Source organism: Oncorhynchus nerka, linkage group LG13 (genome assembly GCF_034236695.1).
Source record: "Oncorhynchus nerka isolate Pitt River linkage group LG13, Oner_Uvic_2.0, whole genome shotgun sequence".
Classification (NCBI taxonomy): domain Eukaryota; kingdom Metazoa; phylum Chordata; class Actinopteri; order Salmoniformes; family Salmonidae; genus Oncorhynchus; species Oncorhynchus nerka.
Window position 1 is genome coordinate 62,905,470 of NC_088408.1, and position 26,787 is coordinate 62,932,256.

General features: G+C 43.0%; 1 protein-coding gene across 1 annotated transcript in view; it reads left to right on the top strand.

Moving 5' to 3' along the window:
- trpm3 (transient receptor potential cation channel, subfamily M, member 3) overlaps positions 1–25,782 on the top strand; it is a 126,930-nt gene extending 101,148 nt beyond the window's left edge. The window contains 4 exon segments of the mRNA XM_065026991.1: positions 2,793–2,943; positions 4,033–4,226; positions 18,671–18,803; positions 19,958–25,782. Of these exon segments, the coding sequence (XP_064883063.1) occupies positions 2,793–2,943; positions 4,033–4,226; positions 18,671–18,803; positions 19,958–21,500 (2,021 nt within the window). The 3' untranslated portion in view covers positions 21,501–25,782.
- Positions 25,783–26,787: the final 1,005 nt, after the last annotated feature.

The following is a 26,787-nucleotide window of genomic DNA, read 5'->3' on the forward strand; positions in this document are numbered from 1 at the left end:
TACGCCATCCCATCTGGTTTGCGCTTAGTGGGACTATAATTTGTTTTTCAACAGGACACACCTCCAGGCTTTGTAAGGGCTATTTGACCAAGGACAGTGATGGTGTGTTGCATCAGATGACCTGGCCTCCACAATCACCTGGCCTCAACCCAATTGAGATGGTTTTGGATAAGTTGGACCACAGAGTGAAGGAAAAGCATCCAACAAGTTCTCCTTTAAGACTGTTGGAAAATCATTCCAGGTGAAGTTGGTTGAGAGAATGCCAAGAGTGTGCAAGGCTGTAATCAAGGCAAAGGTGGCTACAACGCTGTTGTGCTTAAAGTATTTCTTCATAAACAAAAAGGCACAGGGCGAACCCAAAGTGAAAAATATAAAGTACTCAGGAAATAGTAGGAGAGATTCCTCTCAGGAAAACAAGTAACATTTACAATGACCGACAAAGACAAATGGCAGAGGGAGATTGGGGATTGGAACCAGGTGTGTGTAATGATGACGAAACGAGATCGGGGTTGATGAGTGAAGGGGGTTTGCCAGCAGTCAGTTCGGCGGCAGCTAGAAGGCCGGCGACGCCGAATGCCTGAGCTGGACAGGAGGGGGAGCCAAAGCGAAGGCTGGTGTGACAAACACTTTTTGGGTTACTACATGATTCCATATGTGTTATTTCATAGTTTTGATGTCTTTACTATTATTCTGCAATGTAGAAAATAGTAAAAACAAATAAAAACCCTTGATTGAGTAGGTGTGTCCAAACTTTTGACTGGTACTGTATACTCCTGAAAAAACATTTCAGCACTTCAGGTGGCAGTAAATCACCAACCTTCACGTTGTGCCTTTTCAGATTATACACACTCCTGCACAGTAGGTGGAAGTCTGCACCTTTTCAGTTTCTTTATGGCTCGCCAATAAACTCATAGAATAAGAAGAGATGGCGATAGCCCTCAGCGGCGCTGCCAGTTAATGACCTCCGCCCATACTGTCACAGAAGCGATCAAATGCAAAGATAGAAGGTGTGTCCTCTTTTCCAACTCTATGGATAAGCATGCAGCACGACACGCTGACAGGTCAATAACTGTGTTTCATGGCAGTAGCATTCTTATTTGGTTTCATTTGGTTGATTTATTGATTTATTTTGATGACACTAAATCTCAAAGGAGACTGTCATTGCTCCTTTGACATTTTCATTATTTTGTTTTATTTTGGAAAAGTAAGTTTGCCAGGTAAACTCAGTCCTTCACTCATGTCATTTTTCGCAATCCCTCAACGCCAGCTCTGCTTTCACTAGAACAACAGGACTGCAACATCGACAAAATGTCATCTAGACACCCACACTCACAATAATGCCCTCTCATCCATACAGGTCAACATGATACGCAAATACAATAAATACAACCAAACACACACACACACACACACCTCCTTCAAAAGCGCAGTTACTTATACAGTACACACCTACAGAATGTCAAAAGCATTCCTAAACACATACAGATGTAGGATCTTAATTTGCTCACTCTTTTGTTGCTGCACAGCAGGAAATGCAAACTTGGAGTGTATTCGATATTTAAAAAGTACTCTAAAAATGTTAATTTCCACTTAAAAATGTCAGACCTGATTTGCCATATCAAAAAAATGTATCAAACACCATAAACAAATGTCTATTATAATCCACGCAATAATTTACATTTCCTTTTGCTGCAGTATTTACTCCCCGGCTGTATCAAACTGGTTCATATGAAGATCCTACATCTGTATGTACACAAGATCTAATATTACTCTGTATTCACACACACACACACACACACACACACACACACACACACACACACACACACACACACACACACACACACACACACACACACACACACACACACACACACACACACACACACACACACACACACACATCATAACCTTTCATCTACGGCAATCTGTTTTTTCACGTGGTTCAGTTGTCAGAGTTGTTAACCCAATTGCTTTGAGTGTAAAAATGCGAGATAAAGAGAAAATTACTTCAGTTCTCTACCTTTGGGCTGCCTTGTGTGATCAATTGAAATCCAGAGTTACGTATGAATATAATGATTATATAATGATTCATAGGCAAACAAACAAATGAGCATCCAAAGTGAAAGTGTCCCCATTATAAAGCCACAGCAACTGAACCATCACTGATGGAAAAAACATATGATGTATCTTAAATACATTTCAATTACTCTGTAGTATAATCATTATTCAGCTAGGATATGGCACACATATGTGACAATATATTTTAAACATCAATGCCATGTTTAAATATATTGGGAATGCAAGTTATTGCCATGAATATATTTGTTTCTATATTTTGAGATACACATTTCAGCACATAAGACCTTTCCATTCTAGAGCTCACTCCTTCCTATCCCCTCCAAAAAAAAATATGCATATATACAGTATATTATGCCTCTTGTTTGTTTGCAAAACTTGAAGTATTTGTTGGCCTGTTTATGTGTTGGTTTGTTTATTTTAGATGTTAACATAATGATTGTTTGTTCTGTATGATTGCCTGGGTTTGCTTGTATCTATTGTATGGTGACATATTCCTTTCATTTGATTGTGTCTTCATCTGTTATGTTGGCTTGCTTGTCCTGGTCTGTATGTTTATTCGTTTTGACGCACAATTGGCACAGATGTTTGCCTTCATTTATAATGTTCCGTCATAGAAACTCTCTACAGGCTACCCATTTATTTTGTCATAGTTTTGTCTTTGTGACACCTTGAGTGACATCCTGAGCCTGTGGTTGTGTCATTGTGCTTAGCTCCGTGTGGCCAGAATATCACGGCGGACGACGGGCATGTTGTGATTCTGCCGCCATGTAAGACGGGAGCCTGGATCGTTCCTGCCATCATGGCCTGCTACTTGCTGGTGGCCAACATCCTGCTGGTCAACCTACTCATAGCTGTCTTCAAGTATGTGCTCTCTTTCTGTAAACATACTACACTCTCCTTATGCCCACTCGGTTATACATACCAGGACCTTGTCCAGAAACGACCCACTAGCTCCTATACCCCATCCCCAAGACACTTGTGGAGATCTGAGAGGATTTGACAGGTTTAAATACATTGGTAATATATTTGCTTAGACCTGCCAAATCCTTTCAGCTTGCCAAAATTCCTTGGAGGTAGGATCTCTGGGTGTTTTCTCTGGACGAAGACAAAAAATGTGCATGGGATAGGTTTATTTTACTCTCCCTCACCCACATAATTTTTCGGGGCCCTTGCACAACATACTCATGTATCACCCGAGTTAGTTAGCTACGTAGGTCATTTCCATCTGTGATCCTTGTTAGTTTTATATAGCCTAACAAGTGAGCGATTAGGACTTTGATTAGTTATAAACAGTGCATAACCTGTGCTGTCTTTTGAGTGCAGATGGTAGGCTTTCAAATATATAATATGACAGCTGTGTGTAACATGACAACTGCAGTTGCTTAAGTGCTGTTAAATTGCAGCCTCTCGAGCCCCATGGCAGAGCATACTGTAGCATATACACACAATAAGATGTTTCATCTCTTATTGAGAGCCATTATAGTGATCATTTACTGTTATTGTGCCTTATTGCCATCTGTGTGAAATACTGTAGTAAGAACGATCCCCTCCGCATTTCTTGACTAATTACCAAGAAATGCAAATGGAGGAAAAGTTCTAATGCAAATAGCGGTGGAGTGTAAGGAACATACTGTTTATACATCTCTGTTTTACTGGCATTTTTGTTCAAATGTAAATGTAGGAAGATTTTTGTGATAATAGTAGTAGTTGTTGTTGTAGTAGTAGTAGCAGGCAAAGTTGTAGTAGTGGCTGTAGTGGTACAAGTTATCGTGACTGTAGATAGGTAGGTGGATGGTTGAAAGAGGGGTTGAGTGTTTCAAAACATGGCCTTTAATCCATCTTCATAGAAACGCATGCATAAAACCTGTTGCAACAATGTTTGGTAAATAAACCAAGCTGTTGCATTCTTGGTTGGTTTGAGATTTTGGTTGTTTCTGTCTGTTGTCATAGCAACACCTTCTTTGAGGTGAAGTCCATATCCAACCAGGTGTGGAAGTTCCAGAGATACCAGCTCATCATGACCTTCTACGAGCGGCCCATCCTCCCCCCTCCCCTCATCATCTTCAGTCACATGACCATGGTCCTCAAGCACCTGTGCTGTCGCTGGCGGAAGCACGACGATGAAGAGAGAGATTATGGCCTTAGTGAGTACATGGGCTAGGCCCGATACAAATCCTTTAGAAATTGTACATTTACATTTGAGTCATGTAGCAAACACTCGCATCCAGAGCAACGTAGTGCATTCATCATAAAATAGCTAGCTGGGGCAACCACATATCTCAGGTTTTGGAAGACGGACAGGACTCTGCTGTCCTAGCTTTAGGTGGAAGCTGGTTCCACTATTTGGGTGCCAGGACAGAGAAGAGCTTTGACTGGGCTGAGCAGGAGGGGTGGGAGTGGGAGGGCCAAGAAACCAGAGGTGGCAGAACGGAGTGCTCGGGTTGGGGTGTAGATTTTGAGCATAGCCTGAAGGTAGGGAGGGGCGGGGTGATATGGGAGAGCTTGGAAAAGTTTAACTCCAGGCAGGCTGCGCTGTTCTGGATAAGTGGCAGGGCTTTGATTGCACAAGTGGGGAACCCAATCAACCGCAAGTTGCCTGGATTAGGACATTCGCCACTTCCTGTGTGAGGTAGACTCATACTCTACGGATTTTGTTGAGCATGAACCTGCATGAGCGAGTCACTGCTTAGATGTTAGAGAATGAGAGGGTGTTGTCCAGGGTCACGCCAAGGTTTGTTTCACTCTGGGAGGGGGACACAGCAGAGTTGCCAACCATGATGGAGATGTCTTGGAGCAGTCAGGCAGAGGAGCTCCATCTTGTTGAGGTTGATCTTGAGGTGGTGGGCCGACATCAAAGCTGAGATATTTGCCAGGCACTCGGAGAAGCATGTCGCCACCTGGGTGTTGCATAGCAATGATAGGAGAGACCATGTGAGTTATATGATGGAGCCAAGTGACTTGGTGTATAAAAAAGAGGGCCTAGAACTGAACCCTGGGGGACACCAGTAGTGAGAGTAAGTCGTGCAGATACAGATCCTCTACATATCACCTGGTAGGAGCGGCCTGCCAGGTAGGATGCAATTCAAGAGTGTGCAGAGCCAGAGACACCCTGCCCTGAGCGGGTGGAGAGGAGGATCTGATGGTTCACGGTGTCAGGATGAGAACAGAGAAAAGACAGTCAGCTTTGGCAGTGCGGAGAGCCTCCGTGACACAGAGGAGAGCGGTCTCTGTTGAGTGACCCATCTTTTGGCCTGACTGGTTAGGGAGAGATAGAGAGAGAGTTGGTCACACACAGCACACTTAAGTGTTTTGCAAAGAAAAGAAAGAAGGATTCCGGTCTGTAGTTTGACATCAATGGGGTCGAGGGGATTGACTCTAGCCATTTTGAAGTCAGAGAGGATGCAGCCAGTGGTCAATGATGAGTTGATGAAGGAAGTGAGGAATGGGAGAAGGTTTCCAGAGATAGTCTGGCGAAGGGAGGAGGGGATGGGGTCAAGTGGGCAGGCAGGTTGTCGGGCGGCTGGGCCTCACTAGTTACAGAATCTCATCTGGAGAGAGAGGGGTGAAAAAGGTCAAGGCGTAGGGTAGTTCTGAGTGGGACCAGTGGACTCAATAGACTGAGTGAATGAGGAGCGGATGCTGTAAACCTTCTTTTCAAAGTGGTTGGCAAAGTCATCTGCAGAGGGGGATTAAACAGGGAGGAGAAGGTGGAAAGGAGTTTCCTAGGGTTAAAGGCAGAAGCTTGAAATTTACAGTGATAGAAAGTGGCTTTAGCAGTTGATACAGAGAAAGAGAAGGTAGAGCGGAGGGAGTGAAAGGATGATAGGTCTTCCCGGGAGTTAAGTTTTCCTCCATTATTGCTCAGCTTCCCACAAACACGCAATGAGTCACTCAGCCATGGAGCAGCAAGGGAGGGCCGAGCCGACCGTGAGGAAAGGGGACAGTGCTAGTCATAGAATGCAGAAAGGGAGGGGAGTAGGGTTGAAGAGGCATAATCAGGAGACAGGATGGAGAAGGATTTAGCAGAAAGGAGAGATGATTGGATAGAAGAGGAGAGAGTAATGGGAGAGAGAGAGCGAAGATGGCGACGGTGCATGACCATCTGGGTAGGGGATGATTGGGAAGGGGTGGAGGAGAAGGAGACAGAAAAGGTAACAAAGTACTGATCAGAGACCTGGAGGGTGTTGGCAGTGAGATTAGTAGGCGAACAGCCTTTAGTATAAATGAGGTCAAGCGTATTTCCTGCTTTGTGATTGGGAGGGGATTGGGAAAGGGTGAGGTGAAAAGAGGCAAGGGGGGGAAAGGTGGAAAGAAAGTAATCCAAGGCAGACGTACAATGAGCGGTGTGCCATCATCAGGAAATGAGCTTATCTAGGTGTCAAGCTCATTGAGGACTTTAAGGGCAGCTGGTGGGCAATACACTAAAACCTTTCCCTGTAAATTTACAGCATTTACTGGCACCAGAGTTGCCAGCTTAATAATGTAATTTTGCTTTACAGCAGAGATGAGGTAATATATTTTAGAGTAAGGAAAATAGTATTGTAAAATGTATTACAGCAACTCTGGTGCCAGTATAATGCTGTACATTTACAGTGAAATTCTCCCTGAAATCTAAATGTAAGAAAAACAATACCTAGTGAGATATACATGGATGAGGCTCAATCAAGCTAGTCGTTTTCATCACTTTTTTATGTCATTCTCGCTTGCACCAAAAGTTTAAAAAGTGTTGATAGCGGGCAGAATGCGGTCAGACCATTAAATAATTGGCATATACATTACTCTTACAGAATTTCCACATGGGCCTATTTAATGACGGGCCTCCCGAGTGGCGCAGTGGTCTAAGCTGTGCCACTAGAGATCCTGGTTTGAGTCCAGGCTCTGTCGCAGCCGGCCACGAACGGGAGACCCATGGGGCGGCGCACAATTGGGCCAGCGTCGTCCAGGTTAGGCGAGGGTTTGGCTGGCAGGGATGTTCTTGTCCCATTGTGTACTAGCGACTCCTGTGGTGGGCTGGGCGCAATGCACGCTGACACGGTCGCCAGGTGTTTCCTCCAACGCATTGGTGAGGCTAGCTTCCGAGTTAAGGGGGCATTGTGTCAAGAAGCAGCGCGACTTGGCTGGGTTGTGTTTCGGAGGACACACAGCTCTCGAGCTTCAGTTCTCCCGAGTCCGCACGGAAGTTGCAGCGATGGGAAAAGACTGTAACTACCAATTGGATACCACGAAATTGGGGAGATAAAGGGGTAAAAAACAGAAACTTGTTTTTAACTAGAACAGAAGAATTTATAACTGACTTTTTCCGATATAACATAGTAACAGCAGATCCCCTTTGTGTGGGGTACTTTTAAATGTGCCTTTAGAGGCCATGCAATTCAACTTAAAGCAAACGCAATATAGGTCAAAAAGTTCACAAATAGAAGGACCAACAGTACAGATAGATAGCAATAAAAAACTGTACCATAGAGGCACAGAATAAGTTATAGGAAAATGAAAGGAACTGGTGGAATATATTCAAGAAAGATCAAGTGTAATATGTTGTAAAAAATAAAGCAAACTGGATGTAATATGGAGAACACTGCACCATTCTTTTTAATCTTAAACATAGAAATGCTACAAAGAATAAATGTTACTGAAACTTGTTACAAATGACAGTCACCCATGATTCGCCAAACGATCTTTTGAAAGGGGATTTGAAAGAGGATTTTTTTTCTATTGATGATCAGCTGTACATAAAGACTTATGTGAAGGCCAAATTACAGAAGAGAAAGTTTTTGCAAATAAAGCCTTTAAGTCTGGGAATACTCTAGGGCTGGATGGCATACCAGTTGAGATACACTACCGTTCAAATGTTTGGGGTCACTTATGTCCATTAAAATAACATCAAATTGATCAGAAACACAGTGTAGACATTGTTAATGTTTTGTAGCTACCATCATTCCACACACGGCGGGTGCGTGCCTTTTGGGGATGTGTTTTCTCTGAGAGTGCCAGGGACTGCTTCACATTGCGTATTCGCACCGGCATGGGATTGAGGTAGTTCTGATTTACTCCGCCACAAACACTTCGAATAGGTTACAATCTCTCCCTAGCAGTAACGATACTGGTAAATGGTTTATCACCCCCACCTTCTTAGTGAACTTGCCTCAGGGAGTAATTAACGGAACCCGTACCACTGGGTATTGTATTTTTTAAGGATCCCCATTAGCTGCTGCCAAGGTAGCGGCTATTCTTCCTGGGGTCTAGCTAATTTAAGGCAGTTATATACAATTACAAATATTACATTTCATAACACTTTTCACAACACATTAAGTTCGTGCCCTCAGGCCACTACTCTACTACCACATACTGTATCTACAATACAAAATCAATACTGTATCTACAATACAAAATCCATGTGTACATGTGTGTAGTGTGTGTGTGTTAGCATGTGTATGCGTGGGTCTGTGCCTGTGTGTGTCTCTTTTCACAGTCTGCACTGTTCCATAAGGTGTATTTTTATCTGTTTTTTAAATCAGATTCTACCGCTTGCATCAGTTACCTGATGTGGAATAGAGTTCTATGCAGCCATGGCTCTATGTAGTACTGTACACCTACCATAGTCTGCTCTGGACTAGGGGATTGTGAAGAGACCTCTGGTGGCATGTCTTGTAGAGTATGCATGGGTGTCCGAGCTGTGTGCTAGTAGTTTAGACAGACAGCTCTGTGCATTCAACATGTCAATATTTCTTATAAAACCAAGTAGTGATGAAGTCAATCTCTCCTCTACTTTGACCCATTAGAGATTGACATGCATATTTTTAATGTTAGCTCTTTGTGTACAGTTAAGGGCCAGCCATGCTTCCCTGTTCTGAGCTAATTGCCATTTTCCTAAGTCCCACTTTGTGGCACCTGACCACATGACTGGACAGTAGTCCAGGTGCGACAAAACTAGGGCCTGTAGGACCTGCCTTGTTGATAGTGTTGTTAAGGCAGTGCAGCGCTTTATTATGGACAGACTTCTTCCCATCTTAGCTACTGTTGCATCAACATGTTTTGATCGTGAACGTTTACAATCGAGGGTTACAACAAGCAGTTTAGTCTCCCCAACTTGCTATATTACCATATTATTCATTACAAGATTAGGTTGAGGTTTAGGGTTTAGTGAATGATTTGTCCCAAATACAATGCTTTTAGTTTTGAAATACTTAGGACTAACTTATTTCTTGCCACCCATTCTGAAACTGACTGCAGCTCATTGTTAAGTGTTGCAGTGATTTCACTCGCTGTAGTAGCTGACGTGTATAGTGTTGAGTCATCTGCATACTGTATATACACTGGCTTTACTCAAAGTGGCAGGTCATTAGTAAAGATTTTGAAAAGTAAGGTGCATAGACAGCTGCCCTGGGGAATGATTTTAAGATGGATTATGTTGGAGAGGCTTCCACTAAGAGGCTTCCACCTCTTAGTGGTTAGGGTGCATTTGTTCAACTTTTTGATAAAAAGCGTGCAAATTTTCAACGTCCTTCTACTCATGCCAGGAATATAGTATATGCATATGATTAGTATGTGTGGATAGAACACTCTGAAGTTTATAAAACTGGTTAAATCATGTCTGTGACTATAACAGAACTTGTGTAGCAGGCAAAAACCCAAGGAAAAACTGTTCAGAAAAAAAATATATATCCCTCCGCCAGTTCCCTGTATTGTCTATGTCAAGGGAAATTAGATAGCGCCCAGTTTACAGTTCCTACAGCTTCCACACGATGTCGCCAGTCTTGGGAATTGGGTTGAAGTTAATCTTTGGTGAAATGAAGAATAGGCACTTCCTGTCAGAGGTTACACGGTGGAAAGTTATGAAAGAGAGAAAATCGTCCATGATTTGTTGACTTGCTGCTATTGAATACAGATCGCCCCGTCATCAATTTTATCGATTATTAACGTTTACAAATACCTAAAGTTGGATTACAAAAGTAGTTTGAAGTATTTTGGCAAAGTTTATAGGCAACTTTTTTATTTTTTTGTAATGACGCAACGTTTTGGAAAGCTGTTTTTTTCTGGATCAGACTGGCTTTATAAATGGACATTTTGGGTATACATGGACGGAATTAATCGGAAAAAAGAACCAATTGTGATGTTTATGGGACATATTGGAGTGCCAACAAAGAAGCTCGTCAAAGGTAATGCATGTTTTATATTTTATTTCTGCTTTTTGTGTTGCTAATTCTAATTATTTTGTTTACGTCTCGTAAATCTGACATGTTGGCTCGATTGACAACGAGTGTAGCTTTAATTGAGTACCCTGCATGTGTGATTTAATGAAAGTTTGAGTTTTATCGAGTACTATATGAATTTGGCGCTACGCATTTCCCCAGGCTAGTGGCTAGGTGAGACGCTAGCGTCTCAGTGGCCGTAAGAGGTTTTAAAGAACACCCTTTGTGTTCTGTTAGACAGGTAACTCTTTATCCACAATAAAGCTGTAACACATACGTTTTTTCCAGTAGCAGACTATGATCGATAATGTCAAAAGCCGCACTGAAGTCTAACAAAACGGCTCCCATCAATTTCTCTCAGTCAATCATCATTCAATTGTGTAACTGCCGTGCATGTTGAACTGCCGTGCTGAAAGTCTGTTGTCAATTTGTTTACAATAAAATAGCATTGAATCTGCTCAAAACATGTTTTACAAAAGTTTATGAAGAGTTGGTAACAGGCTAATTGGTCATCTATTTGAGCCAGTAAAGGGGGCTTTACTATTTAGCGAAATTTATTTTGCTCCCCTCCAGGCCTGAGGGCACACACTTTCTTGTAGGCTTAGATTGAAGATATGGCAAGTAAGAATGACAATATCATCCACTATTATCCTCAGTAATTTTCCATCGAAGTTGTCAGACCTCAGACCTAAGTGGCTTGTCATTGCTCATAGAATGCAAAAAAGGTTTTGCTTCTTCCAAAGTCACTTTATGGAATTCAAAATGACAATGCTAGTCTTTGGTAATTTGGTCAGTTATACTGTACTTGGATGTGTAGGGTTGGTGTTTGTTGCTGGCAGGTCATGACTAAATTTGATAATCTTGCCTATGGAAAGAAATCATTAAAGTAGTTAATGAGCCATCTTATTCAAAGAATGATTGAGCTGAGTTTGCCTTTTTGCCCAACATGTCTTAATGGGTTCATGCTTATGAGTAACTGGAATAAGCAATTTCATAAATATGTCAAGTGCAGAGTCTGGTGGTTCCTCATTACATACGACATCTTCAACAAAGTGTAGGAATCACTAATAAACATATTGTATGACCTCTTATACACTGTACTAGGCCCAACCTTTGGAACTTTGGTTTTCCTAGATATGGCTACTATATTATGATCACTGTATCTGGTTGATTTGGATACTGCTTTGAAGCAGATTTCTGAAGCATAAGTAAAGATGTGATCAATACATGTGGCTGATTTCATTCCTGTGCTCCCATGGTAGTTTGACTGATAACCTGAATGAGATGGCAGGCACTGGTTACAGTTCAATGCTTTTTTTGAGTGGACAGCTTGATGAAAGTCAGTCAATATTTAGGTCACCCAGAAAATATACCTCTCTGTTGATATCACATACATTATGAAGTACTTCACACATATTACCACTTGGTACCACTTGGTGGTCTATAGGAACTTCCCACAAGTAACAGTATTTAACCTTTTCGCATGTGAGTTCCAAATATCTCTAACGGTAGCCCAGAGTGAGTTTTGTGATATGCGTGATGTCAGAATGCGCTCATTGTTCCAACATGTGATTGTTACACAACAGGACAGTTAACACATTTCCCCCCACAAACCAAGACACTAATTATCTGTAGGCTATATTTCATCTTGTCAATTTGAAATTATTTTCTAACAAGTTTTATTTTCTAACAACAGTGTGAATTGAGGTGTGCTCCACCTCATTAATTCACATAGAAGTAGCCCATTTCACTGTTGCGGACAATTTATGTTTGAGGATTTACTGAACCGGATGAACTAATCTCTTCAATGAGATTTCAAGCATCACCCCAGTGTTTCCCCTGATCAAGTATGCAGACATTTATGTAGTCTAACACAAACTTTTTTCCCCTGGCTTTTTTGTCTGGCTCTTGCATTGCTTTCATTGTTGTTTTCTTTACAAATAATAACTTTGGACATGTGCTAATTCCAATCAAAGTAAGTGCCTTATTTTCTGTATATCGTGTTGTCATTTCTATTGTAGCACAACGTATTTATGTTTGGCGCATAATGCATTTACTGTTTTCAAGTACTGGTGACAAATCATGCATTCCGATTCTTGCGTAGATAGTAATGGACACATATGATGTGTATAAAATAGTTTTTTGAAAGTTGTACTGATTATGATATTTATGTGTGGCGCCATGTTTGTTGGCGTTATACAATGCAATTTGGGTGTCACGTAAAAGTCTGTCAGAATTTAATTAAGATGTAGTAACAAAATGAGGTGAAAGATGAGTGAACCATCCCTCGAGTAAACATCCGGAAGTGAATTAAGGAAAGTGAATGATCGTAGATGACAAACCCCCTTCAACATGCTGCAAACAGACCAAACTCATCTTCTCTGCCTATCAATTATTTGGATCAATGGTGAGCACACCAATGATGTGATGAATTGAAAATAGTCCTTTCTATTAGCTAATTCATATTATGGTTTCTGTCAGCCGGGAGTTAGCTAAATATGACATATTCTGTTACCTCAATCTTTCCTCAGTTAGCACTAGGACTGTTGTAGCCTACATTTTCTGGTTTGGATGATTGTGTTATGCTGCCGCCACTTCTGTGAATGTCTGAAAATTGCATCCAAAAATAAACGGGTCACATTCAGGACATAACGTTGTAAGGACTGTGTTTGTGCAAAATGTTTCTGTGACAAAAACACATCAATTGAAACTGGACGTTCTAATTACACCGGTTTGAGTGTTCGCTGCAGGGACCCCTGTAGAATGATGCATCAAAGGGTTAACAGGAATGTGGCTCTGAATATAGACCCCAACACCGCCCCCATTGGCATTTCTGTATTTTCTGTAGATGTTATAACCGTGTTTTGCTACCACTGCATCATCAAAGGTATTATCTAAGTTTCAGAGATACACTACATATACAAAAGTATGTGGATACCCCTTCAGATTAGTGGATTTGGATATTTCAGCCACACCTGTTGCATAGACTCTCTCTGTGCAATGATAGTGTTTAATATGAATGACTACCTCATTTCTGTATCCCACATATACAATTATCTAAAATCAAATCCAATTGTATTTGTCACATGCGCCGAATACAACAGGTATTACCTTACCATGAAATGCTTACTTACAATCCCTTAACCAACAATGCAGTTCAATAAATAGAGTTAATAAAATATTTACCAAATAAACTAAAGTAAAAAAATCGAATCAATCAAAGGTAACACAAGAAATGTACATAACAGTAACAAGGCTATATACAGGTTAGACTAGCTAATTTGTAAAGTGACTATGCATAGATGATAAACAGTGGGTAGCAGCAGTGTAAAAACAAGGGGGGGGTCAATGTAAATAGTCTGGGTGGCCATTTGATTAGTTGTTCAGCAGTCTTATGGCTTGGGGGTAAAAGCTGTTAAGGAGTTTTTGGTCCTAGACTTGGCGTTCCGGTTCCACTTGCCGTGTGGTAGCAGAGAGAACAGTCTTGGGTGACTGGAGTCTTTGACAGTTTTTGCGCCTTCCTCTGATTGCGCCTTGTATATACAGTGTAGGTCTTGAATGTCAGGAAGCTTAGCCCCAGTGATGTACTGGACCGTACGCACTACCCTCTGTAGCACCTTAAGGCCAGATGATAAGCAGTTGCCATACCATGCGGTGATGCAACCGGTCAGGATGCTCTCCCCTGAGGAGGAAAATGTGTTGTTGTGCCCTCTTCACAACTGTCTAGGTGTGTTTGGACCATGATAGTTTGTTGGTGATGTGGACACCAAGGAACTTAAAACTCTCGACCCGCTCCACTTCAGTCCCGTCAATGTTAATGGGGGCCTGTTTGGCCCTCCTTTTCCTGTAGTCCATGATCAGCTCTTTGCTCACATTGAAAGAGAGGTTGTTGTCCTAGCACCACATTGCCAGGTCTCTGACCTCCTCCCTATAGGCTGTGTCATTGTTGTCGGTGATCAGGCCTACCATGGTTGTGTCATCAGCAAACTTAATGATGGTGTTGAAGTTGTGCTTGGCCACCCAGTCGTGGGTGAATAGGGAGTACAGGAGTGGACTAAGCATACACCCCTGAGGGGCCCTAGTGTTGAGGATCACCGTGACAGATGTGAAGTCCAGGATCCAGTTCTAGAGGGAGGTGTTTAGTCCCCGGGTCCTTAGCTAAGTGTTGAGCTTTGTGGGCACTATGGTGTTGAACGCTGAGCTGTAGTCAATGAACAGCATTCTCACATGGGTGTTCCTTTTGTCCAGGTGGGAAAGGGCAGTGTGGAGTTCGATTGAGATTGCGTCATCTGTGGATCTGTTGGGGCGGTATGCGAATTGGAGTGGGTCTAGGGTTTCTGGCATGATGGTGTTGATGTGAGTCATGACCAGCCTTTCAAAGCACTTCATGGTTACCAATGTGAGTGCTATGGGGCGGTAATCATTTAGGCAGGTTACCTTCGCTTTCTTGAGCACAGTGAGCTCCTGGAAGAATGGGTCATTGCAGGGGTTGATAACAGCTGGCTTCCTCTGGGTCACTTTGTCATGTACTTGTATCATCTTGAGTTGATTCAAACCAGGAATCTGTACAGCCATATCTCCTACATCGTTTATGAAATCAATTGAGGCATTGAACAAATACAATTATGATAGCTAAATACACCCAATTCAAACCCTAGCTAACTAATAAAACATTGCTATAGCCTACACAATACCACAGATTATTTTCCTTTCTTTCTGTGTCACCAAATGTTTGCACACTACTGGTAACGTGAACAGGTTTAGATTATACTGTAACATTATGGCACAATGCTGTTGAGAGGTTATATGGATGTCTATGTCCAGCAGCTGAGCAGGGAGATGATACACTTCGAAATTGGATGTATATCCTGAGGACGTCAGAAAAATCAACAGCTAGTTGCAACAGTGAGGCCTATTACCATCAAATAGGCTTGGGTTTTGCTCAAATGTTGTGGATAAGGAGGACGGATGGGCATAATCCCGTGACTCTGAATCTGAAAGTTTGGTGTTTGATCCCAGAGGTGGAAACTGTTTTTTTTAACCTTAACCCCTAGCTTAAAGGATTTGATGCATGCTAGACCTAATTTTCCACTTACTTTTATTGTTAAAAAGCATCATCCTACGCAGTTGTTTTGGTCGAAGTTTACATTCCTGAGATTTCTCTGGCTTTTTTTCAGTTGATCTTGGGACATGGAAAAACGTTACTCCTGGGTTGATAAGGGCTGGGAAATCTGCATGATCGTTCACAGACTGTTGTGCTGTGACCGACATCATCAGTGTCTTTTCCAGACAAATTTAGTTCTTCAAGTGTTGACATTATCAAGTCCCATCGGAACAGCACTGACACTCAATTTCAGTCAGAATTGCCTTGCATTTTTCAAAACATTTTCACATTTACACAACCAGTTCCCTATGACTCTCTTTCTGGAAGCTGTTGCTGGTTGCTGGTCTACACGGATGTTGTAGTGACGTAGAAATTAGTTCCAAGACAAGGCCAAACAGGAAGTAAACACAGTTTGAGTAATACACATTAATGCTCGTAATAGTGGAAATAGCCAAGTGTTTTGATATTGACATGCGTGTATAGCCCACAAATACGTGAGATGGCTGTAAAGTTTCTTGTGCGGACGTTTTGAAGCACTGGCCACTACCACTATATGGCTCATTCAAGCAATTAAGCCAGTCAAAGAAATCTCAGGAATGGAACTCTGACCAAAACAACTGTCTGGATGATGCTTCAACACTAAACCTACGTGGAAAATTAGGTCTAACATGCTGAAAACCCGAAATATCCCTTTAACCATTCAGAATGAGTGCCTGAACAAATTTGACATTTGGAGAAATGGAATGATACAGAGCAGGAACATTGAAATTTGACTGTCTGAGAAATGGTACGATACAGAGCAGCAGCTTTTAAATTTGACATTTGGAGAAATGGAACAATACAGAGTAGCAGGAGCAACCCAGGGTGTTAAAAATACCTCGAAATTTGACAACTGGAACAACATGGATAAACCTCTAATTCCGCAGTGAGACAGAGATTATTGAGCTGACAGCCTAGTGGACAGAATCACACAGCCTGTGTCACAGGGTTGTGACAGCTACGTAGGACACTATGTCTCTGGTATTGTTGCCGTTCATGCTCTCTCTATTAAGTAGACTGTGTCACGGTGAAATCTAGATGGCTACCAATATTAGGTATGTCTTGTGTAGGCTGCTATCCTACTTGAAATATAATCTTGGGAGGGAAAATAATTGGCTATGTAACTAGCTACTGCCGGCAACACTGATAGAGCTGCTCAGTGGAAGCACCTTAGGTCGGCAGACACCTCAAATCAACACCTGTGCACGGGTCATTCGCATCGGCTTTAGTGACAGAGGCTGGCGAGTAGTTTAACGGACCACAATGTGTTTTTTTGTGTGAAATGTGGCCTGTCAATCCAAAATAAAATTTGGTGAGCAGGTAATATGGGTCATATCTTTTCAACTGCTAGACACAAGCCATTTTCTCTGTAATAAAGGTGAAAACCTAACGGTCACAAGTCTGAGCTCAGTTTATTTTCTATGGCATCATCCCAATTATTATCTGGGCTAATTTTTTTAGGTCCCACAGCAAGATATTTACAAGGAATTTAGAGCAGACCGAAATGGCTTTTGTCAACTTGAGCTAGCTAGCAAACGTTAGCCAGCTACCTAGCTAAGTTAGCTAAGAAAACATGCAATAATTCAACATTGGCTAGCAGTAAAGTTACTTGTAAACAAGTCAAGGTACCTACCCAGCAGCTGCTGAAAATATTATTCCACTTCACAGCAGCTTCAAGAAGATATTTACAAAAATAGTCTGAGATTCAGGGACTGAAGGGCGTTCTTGTTCACAGGTGGGCAGTTCCAAATGCTGCCGGCAAACAGGTATTCCACATGGGTTGTGCACGCAGGGTACACTAAATTAGAATAGTTGCAGCCAAGGAGTGGGGTGCGTCTGTAAAGACTAAAAGGGAGAAGAGCGAACAGGCATAGAAAACACACACCAAGTTGAGAAATTTACAAAAGAGCTAAATGAGATCTTCTGAAAATAACTAGGTAAGATACTCAGGTGAGAGAGTGAAGTGGAGTCTTCCTCGAATAACTCTGCAGAACAACTCAGCAGAAACATCAGGCGACATCCTGAAAGCTGATACACAGAAATGTTCCTGCAACATTCCCATGAGACGTGTCTGGAACATCTTATGTTCCAAGAACATGGAAACCATGATCTGTGTATGGTTTGGTGGGACCTTAATGGAATAGTCTCCTAACCCTCAGAAAACTGGACACATGAACGTTCTTGCAACGTTACCATGAAACGTGTCTAGGACATTAATATCTTACATTCTGAAAACATGATAACCATGTTCTGTATGTGTTTGGTGGTACGTTGATGGAAAGTTATCCTAATTCTAATGCCAAAATATGCTAAAAAAAGTTTTTTGCTAACATAGTGTAACGGGTTGCGCTGATCAAATCTGGTATCAGGATCAGTATGACACTGAGTCACCGATTGTATACTATGTACTTTTTATTAGCTAAGCAATAAGAGGTAAATGCAATTTTCGTATATACGGGTCTGCTGTAACGCCACGCAGGGTAGAACCGAGAACTGGCCAACACCCTAAAGATATCTTCTGACAATACTCTGACAGAAGTAGTTCCTGCTTCCGAGCCGGCCTGTCAGAGTAGAGATCAAGTGTGATTTAAACTTACTCAATCTATGTTGATTGTTGGCGCCCCAACTGGTCCCAGCCCCCGGGCGCTCCCATTGGCAGGTGTAGTTGTTGCTGGGTAGAATATCTATGCGCTCATCCCCTAAATACCGTTCTCACATCTGGTTCTTGTTACTGCTAAGTTTGAGTTCTAACAAAAGACAGTCTGTTTAACTGCCTAAGTGCTGTACGTTTCTCCCACAACTCATGATAGCTGCCTACACCTCAAGGCCAGCCACAGCCTTTCCGCTAGTCACATCATATGTTGCAAAATGTTGCTTTTAACATACACAGACACCCTCATGATAGGCCAAGCATATTTTCAATCCTCACAATAGATAGAATGTTCCCCTAACTAATGGAAAACTGGACACTCAGACTTTAGGGGAACATTAAGAGTAACATTATTAAAATGTTATCTCTCCCTAGAATTGTTAGTTGGGTAGCTAGCAAAAAGACAATACTAGACAATAACAGATTAAGACAAAATACAAGGAAGGATGGATCAATCTATCGCTAGAGGACTCCTGATATCTCAAGGAGCGATAAGTATAGTTATCGCTCCTTGAGATATCAGGAGTCCTCTAGCGATAGATTGATCCATCCTTCCTTGTTTCTGCTTATCCTTCCATGTTGCTTTTCATCATCCTTCCATCACAGAGCTCTTCATCACTGAAGACGAGCTGAAGAAAGTTCATGACTTTGAGGAGCAGTGCATTGAGGAGTACTTCCGTGAGAAAGATGACCGCTTCAACTCTTCGAATGACGAGAGGATCCGAGTGACGTCAGAGAGGTTGGACACATTCCTGTCATGCTTAAGTACAACACATGATGTAGGCTCTTCCTTTTTGTCAGCAAATCACTTCCTCATCCTCAGTGTAGAAAAAAACATGAACAAAGGCTCCAAAAACACCCAAATATGTCCTTTTAGAAACTCTCAGTATAGTGATGCAGGTTTTTAGTTGTTGTATACATAAAATTGTGTCATTACGAACTTTATCCACATTTTAATATTCAGTTTTGTGCAACTTGAGTAATTTCCGCTATCCATCTGTTCCATTCTCCGTGTAGCCTGCTGCTACAGGTAACTGCCAAAATTAGGGAAACACCAACATAGTGTCTTAATAGGGTGTTGGGCCACTACGAGCCGCCAGAAAAGCTTCAATGCACCATGGCACAGATTCTACAAGTGTCTGGAACTTCCTGTGTGGAAGCTCTGCATGCTTTTAATATACTTTGTGTCCCTAATTTAAGTGTTTCCTTTATTTTCGCAGTTACCTGTAGAATGGACTACGAGGTATTGTTCAGTCGCAAAAAAAATTGAATATAATGTTGCGGATAAAGTTCGGAACAACACAATTTCATGAGTACAAAATCTAAAGACTTGCATCAGTGTACTGAGAGCTTTGCCGTTTCTAAAATTATGTATTTGGGTGTATTTTGAGCCTTTGTTCATGTTTTTTTTCCCGTCCCCCATACTACACAACGAGAATGAGGAAGTGATTTGCTGGTTGGGGTAAGTTTCTCAAAAACTTGTGAATTCACAAAATACAGTGTCTGGACCCTTCTATTATAACATGCCATTATTTGGTTCAAACATTTTTATTTGGTTCTAAAAAAAAGTACGTATTCTTTAAGTACATCACATGATAGGCTCTTACTTTGCTGCCATTATTTCCAGTCATGGACAATATAATCACTTTCTCACCCCCTTCTCTCTCTCACCCCCCTCTCTCTCACTCCCCCTTCTTTTTCTCCCCCTTCCCCCTCCTCTCTCTCTCTCTCTCTCTCTTTCTCTCTCTCTCTCCCTCCCACCCGCTCCTCTCTCCCCCCCTCCTCTCTCTCTCTCCCCCTCCTCTCTCTCTCCCCCTCCTCTCTCTCCATCTCCCTTCTCTCTCCGCTTTCTCTCTTCTCTCTTTCTCTCTCTCTCTTCTCTGTCTGTTACAGAGTGGAGAATATGGCTATGCGTCTGGAGGAGGTGAATGAGAGAGAACATTTCATGAAGGCATCTCTACAGACCGTGGACATCCGTCTGGCCCAGATGGAGGAGCTGATTGGTCGGATTGCTGTGGCTCTGGAGCGAGTCACGGGAGTGGAGCGGGGAGAGGTCAACAAGGCCCGCTCTCGCACCTCCTCCGACTGCACAGACTCAGCCTACGTGCTGCGTCAGGGTGAGTGCCCAGATGCAGCATACTTTTTGCGCCAGAGCAGCTTCAACAGCCAAGAGGGGAACTCCTACCGACTCAATGAAGGTGCAGAGGGCTCCATGTCGCCACCCTCCCCCACCAGTCTGGCCATGCGCACACGCAGCCACTCTTTCTACATGGGGGGAGGTCGCGAGCGAGCCGGGGCCGACCGGGCTCACCGTTTCCTCAAGGAGCACTCCTTCAGCCTGCAACGAGCCAATAGTTCACAGTCGGTGGCCTTGTGCTCTGCCCCCAAGGAGTCTAAGCCCCTCCCACTGGCCACGCTGTCCGTCTCCCAGCAGCACCGCCCCTCTTCCTGCGTCGACATCTTTGTGTCGGCATCCGAGGAGGAGGGGCCAGCCAAGGTCTTCTTCGACCCACTGAGGATGGCCCCTCCCCTCCGGCCTGACTCCTCGCTCCACTCTGAGATTATGGAGGCGGTGCTGTCGAGCGGGAGGGACTATGGTGGAGGCAGCGGGTTGGGCGACAGACACTCTGAGGGTGGGGCCATGTTCGAGGACAGCGTGGCTGCAGACCTGTCACTATGCTCCGCCAACCTGCTCCCAGATAACACTGTGCCGCTCTGGGAACTGGACCCCTCTCCTCCACCATCAGCGGGCCTGCTGGAGCGCTCCAAAAGCAGCCGCTACCTGTCCACTGGCGGCGGGGGCTACCTGGAAGAGCCTCAGATGGTCAAGTCTCACAGCCTCATGTTCACACCGCGAGGGTGCTATGGAGGCCTAGGGGCAGGAGTTCAGGTCAAAGCGGCTGAGTACACCAGCATCACCGACTGCATAGACACCAGGTGTGTCTCTGCCCCTTACTCCACCGACGACTGTTGCCACTCCCCCGGAGGCTCCACCTCATTCCCCTTTGACAAGCCCCCTGACATGAGCTCCTCTCACCCAGAGCGCGAGGCCGAGCTCAGCCACACAGAGTCAGAACCTGAAGACCTAGAGGAAATGGCCCCTGCCCCCGAGTCCCGTCGCACGGGGAGTGGCTTAGGAGGGGCGAGTGGAACCCCCTTCTGCTCGCCCTTCTCCAGGCTGGAACGAGCCAACAGCTGCTCCTCAGACGACTCCTCCCACCCATCCTTGGCCCCTCCTCCCCACAGAAAAAGCCTGTCGGTCAGTGAGAGGATGGAGAGGGGTGCAGACCGTGGGGTTCTGGGGGAACCCAGGAACCCCTTCCTGAGGAGCAAGTCTGGGGCGCGGCCTGACGCCAAGACAGACAGCCTCTCCATGAGGAAGCTGACCACCCCCTCTGCGTTCCGCAGCTTCAACAGCAGACACAACTACACGTGACAATTATGAAGGGAACAACAATGGGACAGGGCACATTCTGTTATACAGGACCATAGGGCTGGCTCGGGGGAAAGCAAGGTCTATGGGGAGGGAACCTACCAGTCTTAAACAAAGTGCTATGAAGCTAGGGTAGTTCTCACCTCCTCCTCAAGCTGACTCTCATTGCGTGTTTGGTAATGGAGGCTATGTACCGTGTCTGTCTACCATTTTTTTTGTCAAGTCAACACACTAATGCATCACATGTCACAGAACACTAGTCTAGTCCACATAGAAAGTATAGAGAAAAAAAAGTCTACTAATAACAGGTTAGTCAGAGTCTTTAGAAAATTATCAACTTGACCACCTGACAATATGTGACTGTAGGTCAGTATTGCCAAATTTCCTCAGGTTCTCCTTATTTTCTCTTTGCCCTTAAACCGCCCATACCCATGGATATTTTGTGCTTCCACCACAGACATAGCACTGCATTCTACTGTAACTGCATGCTACAACTGCAGCATAATTTGTAACCAAGTCTCCAGGGTAAATGTACGTATCGCATATAAGCCTGAAACGCCAACTACTCAAATCTGGCCTATGTGGTATTGAAAAATAGTCATGGCTCCGAATAAAAAAAACTTGTGGAGAGCTGAGATGTTTGGAGAGAGGTGATTGATTTGAAATAAAGCCAATGGCTATGGGTCAGGACTTTTTCCTGATCGTTCTATTGGGTTAATGAAGGCCATGTTGGAAGCTTTGGTCCACCAGACCATCTGAACATTAGGGGGAAGGGTCAGGTGACCTAGATTACAGCAGTAGTGACTGTAGTAGAACACACATAGAGACCAGTCAAACGTTTTTATTTTTTGTATTTTTTATTGAACCTTTATTTAACTAGGCAAGTCAGTTAAGAACAAATTCTTATTTACAATGACAGCCTACTGGGCAACAGTAGGTTAACTGCCTTGTTCAGCGGCAGAACGGCAGCTTTTTACCATGTCAGCTAGGGGATTCAATCCAGCAGACTTTCGGTTACTGGCCCAACGCTCTAACCACTAGGCTACCTGCCACCCCAAACTGGTGGTGCAGGTTGAATTTCTGGATATAATAGGGCTCTATTATGTATAATGCATGTCCCTGATTTAAAATCCATGCACACAGACAGTCAGGTAGCATTGACCCAAAAGAGTTCCAGGGCACTAAAATATATTACCTACATGACCTCTGTAACAAGGAAGATGGAATATTTAGTTAAATGTAGACTCATCATAAGTGTCTATCTATTTACTTGTGTTGTCCAATCCCCAGTCACGTGGGTTTATTGTCACTGTGGCCTACAGTATAGAGGAGTAAACACGCACACACACATAATCATACATGCACTCAAGGTGTATGAAATGGGTGAAGAAAATCCAAAACAACTAATGTAACAGATTGTTTGATAGCACCAGCACCATCCCAATGTTATAAGTATTTCCCTTAGATCTCATTTTCTCAGTAAAAAAACTCAGAACTGGACACAAGAGGGAGCTGTGACCCTATTTGGAGAGTCCTTCATCCTAAGCAGTATGCCCACTATGAAATTGCAACACTTCAAAATCAAAACGATTAAAGTAGCCTTTTTAGCAACCAAACACCATTCCTTTCATTTCTGTGGCAGCAGAATTCTGTTGCTTGGGTCTGACATCAGTCTCAAGTAGCCAGACATTTTAATCTCCTGTTCGGTATGAATAGTGAGCTTCAAGATGAGAAGGCTGGAAAGCTAGACAGACACTAACATTTTTACCGTCCTTCTTACCTTTTTTTGCAGTCATTCATGATTTCTTCTATTCAAATCGAAGCACCAGACTGACCAATGTAATCACCTAGAATGGTAAACTTAAACCGGCAGAAATTTGTCTGCAAAAAATTGTAGGACTACAGTATACTGTATGTATGAGTAGGCTAGAAGAGAATGGTTAGATAACTGAATTCCACAAGATGGAGTTATTTGAAACATTTGCAAAAGAGTCAGCTCTATGAATCGTATGCATTTTATGAGAGGTAGAGACACCTTTCAAGTTAATATAAAAAAGAAATGGCAGAGAACCCGTGTTTTTTTTTAATCCCTTAACGCATAATAATCTGACTGGTGTGGAATGCCTGTTACCACATGTTTGTAAAGATGGAATTAGATGAGTAACATTTACATCACAGGTTCTCAAAAAATAAGATACGTTTGTGTTTTATATTTGATCAGTATTACATCACTTTAATTGAATTAACATTGCAATTGTTTTGATTGCTTATATTGACCTATTGTTTTGCTTACAATGAATAATTGAATGGCTGTTTGAAATACGAACTGACTATTTATACCTTCTCAGTGCTATTTTGTCAAATTTAAAGTATTGAATTATTACAAGCTTTTAACGTGTATAAAAAGTGTCACCTATAAGCACTGATGTATTATATGGTTTACTTAATATATCATGTGATTAATTACTATATTGTACATTGCAATCACAAGTATTGAATCGTTTGTTTATATTGTATGTTCTTGAGCAGCTGTCAAAGAGAAAGAAAAATATATTTTTTAATGTAAGTTGGATATTTTAAAGCAATACTCCTCTACAAGCATTACCAAACTGAGGGTGCCTTTCAAGCATGGAGTGGCTATTTGAAATTCACAGTAATTAAAACATTTACATGAAATCTGCACATTAATTTTGTTTGTAACTTTTCTCGTGAATCTAGTTACACAATTAGGACCCATGGTATTCTTTTCCTGAAGTTCTTAACTGTGGGGATAATGCAGTCCAAGCGGTTACAGCGTTTTGTCATACACTGGATAAAAACATTGATTTCAATGTGCAAGACCTAGGAGACAGACCTAGGAGGTGACACTGGCACTCTTTGCCTTTTGATAGTTTTTTTGGAGGGGGGGGGGGGGACTGGCTGCTCTCTGTTTATCTTCACTCTTGGTCTGAATGTTTCATTTGCCTTATCAATGTCCAATATTATTGAATGGGTATTTTCACACGTTTCCTAAACTGCTTCTTTGTTTTGTAAGGATGTAGATGTGCAAGTGACACTCAGCAGATGGAGGAAATGTGTTGTAAAGTAAGGAATATTCCAATCTCTCTTGAGCAGACAGGCCTCCGCTAATCACTGTGCGTATGCATTCAACCCAAATTCTCATGGGACCTTAGATCTATATTTTTTTCTTCAGTTGTGTTCCATGAAACCCGACCCTCCCGCCCCTTTTGTGGACACAGGAGTCAAAGTTCAAACCAACAATGAGCTTTAATACAATCACAAAGTGTGAAGAATATTCCGTTCAGCTTGTGCTTTTGTTCAAAACCAGTGTAAGAACATCCAACAACTTTCAGGTGCAGGGTGCATATAGTCATGAAAAGAAAACTGCACAATGTTGGATTCTTATGATGTTAGTTGTTGGTGCGGTTTTGTCTCACAATACACGGGATAGTTCACTTTTCACAAAATGTTTCGTAAATAAATACGCTAAAGTGAACAAACTGTTCAAAAGATGTCTGAACACCATTGAACACACTCGTTGAAGGAACATTGCATTGCAATAGAAGAGTGATAAGGTGAAGGTCTGGTTCCCCTTTGGATTTTAGTCCAGGCACTGGTTTGGATCCTGGATCCTTTAATTAACCTCAGTGAATGGGCTCTTAGCACTCACGGGGACAAAATAAGTATTTTTGTTTTCCTTATGGAAAAGGGGGCATGCAAGGACAAACATGTCCATAGCACTTCTAAATCATGTGTAAATGCTCTGTAAATGTTTGCTCTGTTGTACAATACACTAAGATATCAAAATAAAAGGGAGATCTATGTACTGTACCAGTCAAAAGTTTGGACACACCTACTCATCCAAGGTTTTTTTTGTACATTTTTACTATTTTCTACATTGTAGAGCAATAGTGAAGACATCAAAACTATGAAATGACACGTATGGGACTAAAAAAGTGTTAAACGAATCAAAATATATTTTAGATTTTAGATTCTTCAAGTAGCCAACCTTTGCCTTGATGACAGCTTTGCACACTCTTGGCATTCTCTCAACCAGCTTCACCTTGAAGGAGTTCCAACATATGCTGAGCATTTGTTGGCTGCCTTTCCTTCACTCTGCGCTCCAACTCATCTCAAACCATCTCAATTGGTTTGAGGTCGGATGATTGAGCTGTTACATTTACATTTACATTTAAGTCATTTAGCAGACGCTCTTATCCAGAGCGACTTACAAATTGGTGCGTTCACCTTAAGACATCCAGTGGAACAGCCACTTTACAATAGTGCATCTAAATATTTTAAGGGGGGTGAGAAGGATTACTTTATCCTATCCTAGGTATTCCTGAAAGAGGTGGGGTTTCAGGTGTCTCCGGAAGGTGGTGATTGACTCCGCTGTCCTGGCGTCGTGAGGGAGTTTGTTCCACCATTGGGGGGCCAGAGCAGCGAACAGTTTTGACTGGGCTGCGCGGGAACTGTACTTCCTCAGTGGTAGGGAGGCGAGCAGGCCAGAGGTGGATGAACGCAGTGCCCTTGTTTGGGTGTAGGGCCTGATCAGAGCCTGGAGGTACTGAGGTGCCGTTCCCCTCACAGCTCCATAGGCAAGCACCATGGTCTTGTAGCGGATGCGAGCTTCAACTGGAAGCCAGTGGAGAGAGCGGAGGAGCGGGGTGACGTGAGAGAACTTGGGAAGGTTGAACACCAGACGGGCTGCGGCGTTCTGGATGAGTTGTAGGGGTTTAATGGCACAGGCAGGGAGCCCAGCCAACAGCGAGTTGCAGTAATCCAGACGGGAGATGACAAGTGCCTGGATTAGGACCTGCGCCGCTTCCTGTGTGAGGCAGGGTCGTACTCTGCGGATGTTGTAGAGCATGAACCTACAGGAACGGGCCACCGCCTTGATGTTAGTTGAGAACGACAGGGTGTTGTCCATGATCACGCCAAGGTTCTTAGCGCTCTGGGAGGAGGACACAATGGAGTTGTCAACCGTGATGGCGAGATCATGGAACGGGCAGTCCTTCCCGGGAGGAAGAGCAGCTCCGTCTTGCCGAGGTTCAGCTTGAGGTGGTGATCCGTCATCCACACTGATATGTCTGCCAGACATGCAGAGATGCGATTCGCCACCTGGTCATCAGAAGGGGAAAGGAGAAGATTAATTGTGTGTCGTCTGCATAGCAATGATAGGAGAGACCATGTGAGGTTATGACAGAGCCAAGTGACTTGGTGTATAGCGAGAATAGGAGAGGGCCTAGAACAGAGCCCTGGGGGACGCCAGTGGTGAGAGCGCGTGGTG